This window comes from Euprymna scolopes, chromosome 46 (genome assembly GCF_053919585.1).
Source record: "Euprymna scolopes isolate OS-2025 chromosome 46, ASM5391958v1, whole genome shotgun sequence".
NCBI lineage: Eukaryota > Metazoa > Mollusca > Cephalopoda > Sepiida > Sepiolidae > Euprymna > Euprymna scolopes.
The window spans coordinates 15180112-15190111 of NC_136527.1; the positions used below are offsets into that span (position 1 = coordinate 15180112).

The 10000-nt window shown below is 33.9% G+C and overlaps 1 protein-coding gene across 2 annotated transcripts in view; it reads left to right on the top strand.

Annotated features, from left to right (window-relative positions):
* Positions 1 to 10000, top strand: part of LOC145270651 (anti-sigma-I factor RsgI6-like) — a 129819-nt gene that overhangs the window by 93860 nt on the left and 25959 nt on the right. For both annotated transcript variants that reach the window (XM_080126260.1, XM_080126262.1), the window contains exon 10: positions 1272 to 1376. In XM_080126260.1, the coding sequence (XP_079982386.1) occupies positions 1272 to 1376 (105 nt within the window). The remainder of the gene's footprint in view (positions 1 to 1271; positions 1377 to 10000) is intronic.

A 10000-nucleotide genomic window follows, 5' to 3' on the forward strand; every position in this document is an offset into this window, starting at 1 on the left:
GATTTGATGAAGTGTTTACTTAAGGGGGAGGTTCATTAGGAATTTGTCAACGTTGGACTTGAAGACATCCAAGTTGTAGTCCGGTGGGAAGCAGGCAGACGGAACAGAGTTCCACAGGCGGGCAGTTCTGAGAAAGAAGCTTTGTTCATGGAATCCATGTTTTGATTTAGACACAGATAAAGAGTGGGGGAAATTTTTCACAGTGAATTCAGCTAGACGGGTGTTTTTTGTGCAAGATTGGCGAGGGGGGGGGACCAGAGATTGGAGTTCAGACGAGCACCTGCCATGGAAATAATGATAAAACAAGAATAGGCTCGTAATGTCTTTTCTGTGGGAGAGGTTGCAGGGTAGAGAAAAGGGCATCCCCACTAAGCTACGAAGTCTATTTTGTACTCTGTCAAGGCAGGATAGGCTGTTTTTAGCAGCTCCTGCCCAGATATGGCAGCAGTATTCCATCCTTGGATGTACTTGGCTTTTATATAGATAGAGAATTGCATCAGTAGTGAGATATCTTCTGGAGCGGTAGAAAGATCCCACCATCTTTCCAGCGACCTTGGCAACAGACTTTATGTACGTGTTCCATTTCAGATCAGGAGTAAGGGACAAACTCAGAAGCTTGTCAAAACACGGGGCCTCTCCCAGACGAGAGCCATCCATCCCAATTGATGCCAGATGGGGATCAGAGCGTTGATGGTGTAAAGATAGTAGTTTGGTTTTGGATGCATTAAAGGTAACCATCCACGTCTTCCCCCACTGAACCACACGCTCGAGATCAGAGGAGAGAGAATCAGAGAGAACTTTGTCATTTACAGCCTTTGATGTGTTGCCGTAGATGGTCGTGTCATCAGCATGGATGTCATATTTGATGGTGAATCTCTTTCACGTTTGAGCATTATCGTTCCATCCTGTGCAGACTTTAAAAAATGTTGTTTGATACTAGCTTGCTAAAAAAATATCATCATGATAAAAGGTACTCAGAGTAATCCTGGGAGAAGAAGTGGCGCTCTCCCCTACATCTTGGTATTGTAATTGAGCTCTACCCTTTCTTCTTCCATTCTAAGTCTAGCCTTAATCTCTCTCTTTCAGATCTTATATTGCTAGTCTCAGTCTTTTTTTTATATATAAATACGATTATGGGATGTGTTCTTCAGAATTGTCTGATCTATTTCCATGCTTCTTTTGTTTCAGCTTATTTGATTCATTGGTCCAGTGGTCTTCATTAATTTGCTGTTTTGATACATCATTGCTTTTGTTTGATTTTGATTTTGCAGGCGATTGCGGATCAAGCGAAATTATTATTGCAAGATGGCGCCCCTTTGTATGGGATCGGCGTTCAATCTCATCTGAGACGGATTCCAGCCATCCATGTGCTGCAGGTAAGAACAATATTAGATCAATTTCTCTGCACATTAGAAAACCTGTGGCGGTTTCGTTGTTATATAATTGTGGAACACCAGAAATTACCTGTCAATTATCTGTCGGTCGATCTATCTATCTATCTATGTGTATCTATCGATCGATCTATCTATCTATCTATCTATCTATTTATCTATCTATCTCGATCTATCTATTTATCTATCTATTTATCTATCTCTCTCTCTATCTATCTATCTATTTATCTATCTATTTATCTATCTCTCTCTATCTATCTATCTATTTATCTATCTATTTATCTATTTATCTATCTATTTATCTATCTATCTATCTCGATCTATCTATTTATCTATCTATAATCTCTCTCTCTATCTATCTATCTATTTATCTATCTATCTATCTATTTATCTATCTATTTATCTATCTATCTATTTATTTATCTATCTATTTATCTATCTATCTATCTATTTATTTATCTATTTATCTATCTATCTATCTCGATCTATCTATCTCGATCTATCTAACTGGCAAGGTAAACAAGGGATGAGATGTGAAGCTATGTTTTGATAAAAGTTGCCAAAACATTATTGAGGTATAAAATGGACAAGTTGCACCGGAAGCTCTAAAAATAGCTGACCGGAAGGACGTATTTGTTGTCGCGTGTTCAGTTTGGTTGGATATAGCGTCAAGCTGGAATTTGGACGTTGAAAAGAGCGGATGAGTTAACGGTTGTCTCCCCCCCTCCCTTGGAAGGGGGCTGACGTGTCTCAAAATTGGAGACTAGGATTAACCATCCAAGCAAAGAGATTCATTTTCCATTGTTCTGCAATCGACACATGGAAAGTGAATTAAAAAACTATATAAAACCAAGCACCGTTTTGGAGATTAAATGCATTCGTTCAAACAGGTTCCAGCTTCCCTCCAAGAACAGATGAAATTCCAGGTGGACCATAAGACAAACGACGCAGTTGAAAAACTGATGAGATATGTCGAAATACATGGGTTTATGTAAATGTCTGACACATACGCACACACGCAACATATTCAGACGATCACGGAACGTAGATAGACTGCAACACGATAATTTAGCGTTCAGATAGAGAAGAACCCATTATAGACATTTAGTAACTTTTTTTTTTTTTACATAGGCATCACCACATTATCAAGGCCAAGAGGCCACTCAAGGATAAGGGTTACAGAGTGTACATTAGAAATTGGACAATATAGTAATCATTAGTAATGAAAATTTGTTAAATTTGATAACTTATATGGAACGGCTCATCAAGAACTTATTTACGTTAGACTTGAAGACAACCATATTGTAGTCAGCCGGAAAGCAGGAAAACGGAAGACAATTCCACAGGCGTACACTTCTAAGAAAGAAGCTTTGTTCATGGAATCTATATTTAGGTTTAGGCACGGATAAAGAGTGGGGGGAATTATTGATAGTGTTTACAGCTTACTACTCAGTATATATGATTACCGCCACACAATGTAACATTATTGCTGGTTATACGCTGCGTATTCGATAAGTTGAAGGTGGAATATCCTCATTTGTAGTTGTGACAGCGTTACAATCAACAATAAAGAGCGCATGTTACAAAAAACAACAAAGAGGACGTGTTAAGAGTACAATTAAGAATAATTCTTTTAATAAAGCACATGTATACATGAGACATTTATTTATATGGAGGCCTTTATTTATACAGAGACATTTATTTATATGGAGGCCTTTATTTATACAGAGATGTTTATTTATATGGAGGCCTTTATTTATACAGAGACATTTATTTATATGGAGGCCTTTATTTATACAGAGACATTTATTTATATGGAGGCCTTTATTTATACAGAGACATTTATTTATATGGAGGCCTTTATTTATACAGACATTTATATGGAGGCCTTTATTTATACAGAGACATTTATTTATATGGAGGCCTTTATTTATACAGACATTTATTTATATGGAGGCCTTTATTTATACAGACATTTATTTATATGGAGGCCTTTATTTATACAGAGACATTTATTTATATGGAGGCCTTTATTTATACAGAGACATTTATTTATATGGAGGCCTTTATTTATACGGACATTTATTTATATGGAGGCCTTTATTTATACAGAGACATTTATTTATATGGAGGCCTTTATTTATACAGACATTATTTTATATGGAGGTCTTTATTTATACAGAGACATTTATTTATATAGAGACCTTTATTTATACAGAAACATTTATTTATATGGAGGCCTTTATTTATACAGAGACATTTATTTATATGGAGACCTTTATTTATACAGAGACATTTATTTATACGGAGGACTTTATTTTTACAGACACATTTATTCACACAGAAACATTTATTTATACAGAGACATTTATTTTTACAGAGACATTTATTTATACAGAGGATTAATTCATACAGGAGACATTTATTTATATAGAGCTTATTATTTATGCAGAGAAATGTATTTATAGAGACATTTATTTATACAAAGGCCTTTATTTATACAGAGGCATTTATTTATACAAAGACATTTATTTATATAGACACATTTATTTATACATAGATATTTATTTTTACATTGGCCTTTTTTTATACAGAGACATTTATTCATACAGACGCATTTTTTATACAGAGGCCTTTATTTATACAGAGACCTTTATTTATGCAGAGACATTTATTTATATGGAGGCCTTTATTTATACGGAGACATTTATTCATATGGAGGCCTTTATTTATACAGAGACATTTATTTATATGGAGGCCTTTATTTATACAAAGACATTTATTTATATGGAGGCCTTTATTTATACAAAGACATTTATTTATATGGAGGCCTTTATTTTTACAGAGACATTTATTTATACGGAGGCCTTGATTTATACAGAAACACTTATTTATACAGAGACCTTTATTTATACAGAGATATTTATTTATACAGCGACATTTATTAATACAGAGGCGTTTATTTATAGAAAGACCTTTATCTATATAGAGACATGTATTTTTACGGAGGCCTTTATTTATACAGAGGCCTTTATTTATACAGAGCCATTTATTTATACAGAGCCATTTATTTATACAGAGCCATTTATTTATACAGAGCCATTTATTTATACACTTATTTATACGGAAGTATTGTAGAACACAAGATGTGTTTGTGTACGCGCGTGTATGTATACTTCATGTATGTAGCTAATTGTCCGTTATACGCATGTGTTCATTGTATGTACGTGTGTATGAAATAGAATGTTCGTTGCGTATATACTCGTGTGCATGCGTGTGTCTGGATTCGTTGAATGTTCGACCCAATCATTATACATTTTGTGCATTCATGTTAAGTTTTAATTTAAGTTTTCGTTTCTAATCAGTTCGTTGGTAAAGTGGTAACGTCACCAGCTTTAAATGCTACAGCTTTGCTTTCAGTTTCGATTCTAACTGATGACACCCGAATACATTTTTTTCTTCTGAAATCATATTTAAGCGAATTTTAGAACCGGGCAAAGCCGGGTGTATCCCCCTGCTAGTAACATTCATGATGTAAACAGTAGTTTGAATAATCCAAATAAGACAAATAAGTATATTTGAAATTATGTCGGAATTATCTTACTGAAGAGAATTTGGGGGAGGGGAGACAAAATGGCGTCGTTGCTTACAAACAATCTTTTCTTGTAAACTAGCCTGGGTGGCCGGCGTTGTCCGGATGTTTGGAGGTGCGTGTTAAGCAAAAAAGAAAAAAAGAAAAAGCTGTAGCAGACAGACAGGCAGGCTCGAACCCGTACCGTGAAGGAGGAAAAGAACGTGAAAAGAAAACTGACGTCTTTGCTGTTGCGCCGATCGACAAACCGGAAGTGACGTAAGTTTAAATTAAGGCTAGACAATCGAAAAGCGGGAATGACTTTGGAAAATATCGGCGAAAAAAAGCAACCCTTCCCTGTAGAAAAGTGCCTACTTAAGGGTGAAGGAATTAATGTTTTTGGCCAATTTTTCGATATTTGTCGTCCGAAAGTTTGAGCTTCAAAATGATACCGATCTTGTGAAAATCTGTCGCCTCTGTCGAAAGTTTCAAGCAGACATACATACATACATACATACATTTAAACAGACAGATGAGATTTATTTCTTGTAAATGTTAACAAACTTGTAATGTAGACGAATTTAACGTGTCATTCGTCTGATAAACGAACAATAACTACTAAAAAGAGACTGTGTGTTGCATGTTTTATGCACCCAACCTCCCGTACAGCGAGATTTGACGAGACTAGCATGTCTACATAACGCACGTATTGGATTGATGACCTGTTATTGTGGATCCGCGTTTATCGCGGATCTTAGGCTGCGTGTTCGATTACCAGAGGGCTAGGTGTGTAAGAAATTTGCGTGAAAAATATTGAATAATTCCACCCCATCTTTCCAAGCTTATGACTCCTCGAAAAATGTAATTCAAACCCTATTTTTTTTTTCAATTAAATGAGCAAGGACCAATGTTTCATTTAATAAATACAAAAAAAACAAAAAAAAAACGTGTTCTTTTTTTTAAATAAAAAAACATTTTAAACTTCAGACTTTACAGGTAAATTTCTAAAAAAGACTACTTTTTTGTTTTAAATTTGAATCTATTATTTATTGGTCTCTTATCTTCAATTTGTGATATATAAAACTTTGGTGAGTAAATTAATTATTTACTTTTTAATTGACATTTAAAACTGGGGGGGGGGCGTGAATTAAAAAAAAACGTTTGTCTAAAATATTATATTCGGTTTATTAGAAAGAGCATACAATTTCACATTGACCCTGACAATATCGTAAAAATTAAATAAATAGAAAAATTTTGATAGATTTTTAAAGGTTAAAAATTGAAATTGAACTCGTAAAATTCAATTAATTTCATTACTATTTTAAAAAGAAAAAAAAATTCTATTACTTTTTATACAACTTTAATAGTTTATTTTGGAAGTATAATCCATAAAGAAAATAAACAACCCACCTTTCAAAGAGAAATTACGAGTTTTTTATATTTTATTCGCAGTTTCGTGTTAGGGGTGTCAAACATTCCTACAAACATTCTGATACACCTACCAGAGGGCCGAAGGTCATCGTTTGTAACACGGACAGTGCAATAAAAGAATCCACAAAAAATAGTACGTGTAACATTTAAGAAGACGTGTTACGTATTTACATATATACAGAGGCCTTTATTTATACAGAGGTCTTTATTTATACAGAGACATTTATTTATACAGAGGCTTTTATTTATACAGAGACATTTATTTATACAGAGACATTTATTTATATAGAGACATTTATTTATATAGAGGCATTTATTTATACAGAGGCCTTTATTTATACAGAGGCCTTTATTTATAGAGAGACATTTATTAATACAAAGACATTTATTTATACAGAGACATTTATTTATACAGAGGCATTTATTTATACAGAGGCCTTTATTTATACAGAGACATTTATTTATACAGAGGCCTTTATTTATGCAGAGACATTTATTTATACAGAGACATTTATTTATACAGAGGCATTTATTTATACAGAGGCCTTTATTTATACAGAGACATTTATTTATACAGAGACATTTATTTATATAGAGGCATTTATTTATACAGAGGCCTTTATTTATACAGAGGCCTTTATTTATACAGAGGCCTTTATTTATACAGAGACATTTATTTATACAGAGGCCTTTATTTATACGGAGACATTTATTTATACAGAGGCCTTTATTCATACAGAGGCCTTTATTTATACAGAGGCCTTTATTTATACAGAGACATTTATTTATACAAAGGCCTTTATTTATACAGAGGCCTTTATTTATACAGAGACATTTATTTATACGGAGGCATTTATTTATACAGAGGCCTTTATTTATACACAGACATTTATTTATACAGAGACATTTATTTATACAGAGACATTTATTTATACACAGGCCTTTATTTATACAGAGGCATTTATTTATACAGAGGTCTTTATTTATACAGAGGCATTTATTAATACAGAGGCCTTTATTTATACAGAGACATTTATTTATACAGAGGCCTTTATTTATACAGAGACATTTATTTATACAGAGACATTTATCTATATAGAGGCATTTATTTATACAGATACATTTATTTATAAACAGGCCTTTATTTATACAGAGACATTTATTTATACAGAGGCCTTTATTTATACAGAGGCCTTTATTTATATAGAGACATTTATTTATACAGAGGCCTTTATTTATACAGAGGCCTTTATTTATACAGAGACATTTATTTATACAGAGGCCTTTATTTATACAGAGGCCTTTATTTATACAGAGACATTTATTTATACATAGGCATTTATTTATACAGAGGCCTTTATTTATACAGAGACATTTATTTATACAGAGACCTTTATTTATACAGAGACATTTATTTATACAGAGGCCTTTATTTATACAGAGGCCTTTATTTATATAGAGGCCTTTATTTATACAGAGACATGTATTTATACAGAGACATTTATTTATATAGAGGCCTTTATTTATACGGAGGCCTTTATTTATACAGAGACATTTATTTATACAGAGGCCCTTATTTATACAGAGACATTTATTTATACAGAGGCCCTTATTTATACAGAGACATTTATTTATACAGAGGCATTTATTTATACAGAGACATATATTTATTCAGAGATATTTATTTATACAGAGGCCTTTATTTATACAGAGGCATTTATTTATACAGAGACATTTATTATACAGAGACATTTAGTTATACAGAGACATTTATTTATACAGAGGCCTTTATTTATACAGAGGCATTTATTTATACAGAGGCCTTTATTTATACAGAGACATTTATTTATACAGAGGCCTTTATTTATACAGAGGCCTTTATTTATACAGAGGCCTTTATTTATACATAAGTATTGTAGAAAACTAGATGTGTTTGTGTATAAGCGTGTATATATATTTCATTATCAGTTATACGTATGAGTTCATTGTACATATTTTTTATTTTTTTTAATTCAATTTGCACCCCAAACAATGCACAATGCCACTTTGAAGCAGGGGGCTACTATTAGGGAATTAATTAGCGGGGTCATTATGAAGGGAGATGAGTAGAAAGATGTTTGTTCACATTACACTTGAACTTCTGCATATCAGTACAGTTGGGAAAGCAGAATTCCGGAAGGGAGTTCCAAAGACCTGCAGTTCTGGGGAAGAAACTATTGGAGTAAAAGGCTTTCTTGCACCTAGGGATCTCTACTGTAAAGGGATGATACTTAGTAGCTTGTCGGGTTTGTCAGGGGTAGTTACGTCGGGGAGGTACAAGTGTTTGCAGTTCGTCAGAGCATTCACCATTAAAGTATTTGTAGAACAGGCAGAGGGATGCAACATCTCGTCGATGGGACAGAGGCTGAAGCCTAGATGACAGTTCAAGTCCTATCAGCTTGGCGACTCTCTTTTGAACCCAGTCCAGGAGCGAGAGACAAGAAGCAGATGCACCAGCCCAGATGTGACAACAGTACTCCATACATGGGCGAATGGTGGCCTTATAGAGGTACAGGATACTGTCAGGCATAAGTAGTTTTCTAGCACGGTAGAGGGAGCCAACATTCCTTGCAGCAGCCTTGGCAATGCTCTCAATGTATCTATTCCAGTTCATATTCCCTGTAAACGTTAGGCCGAGGAGTTTAAAAGAAGTACTTTCAGGCAATGTGTTCTTGGTGCTTATGGAGTAGAATTTTCATCATACATGCGCGTGTGAATATATGTGAGAGTTCATCCTTACCTTGAACGGATTACGCTACTGTCGAGGCGTGTCAAAAGCGTGCCCTTCACAGGGACAGCTAGACGAGAAAAGAACGTATTGTCACGTCGACGGTTCAAATGAAAGAGAAAGAAAAGGAAACAGGAAGGTGGAAACGGAAATCACGACAAGGGCAGGTAACCGGTGTGTATTTGAAAGTGTGCACGTGTGTAGGATCTGAGTAACGCATTTCAGATAAAGGCATGGGCCTGTAAAACGGACTTGAAGGTAAGAGGTCGTCGTTTGTAGTCGTGACAGCATAGCAAACAATCTTCTTAGCAAGACTTTTTAAGGTAATTTGCATAAGTGTGACTTTATGCAAATTAACTACTATTACTTGAGAAAAAAGAACCTTGGACGAGCTGAGTTTTAAAAAAAAAAAAGAGAGAGAGAGAGAGTATTTACCGAAAGAACGAGAGAAGCTCATTAATCAAAATATCATATTAGAGCTTAGTTTACGACCAGACAATGCCGGGTGGCCTGCTAATATATATATATATATATATATATATATATATATATATATATATATATATATATATATATATATATATATATATATAAATATGTATATATATATATATACTCGGTTTTTTGGGGGTTTTTTATTCAAAAGTAATAGACTAGTCAATTCAACGAAGTTGTTAGATAGTGCTCAATAAAAAGAGCTGATAATACTTGTTTATTGTTAAATAAACATGTTTACATCCCGCTGCTACAAACAGCCATTTGTTTCAATCAAACAACAGATATCATCAGGCAGCGACTTGACTAATCAAATGTTCAATGAATAATCATTATTCATTGAAC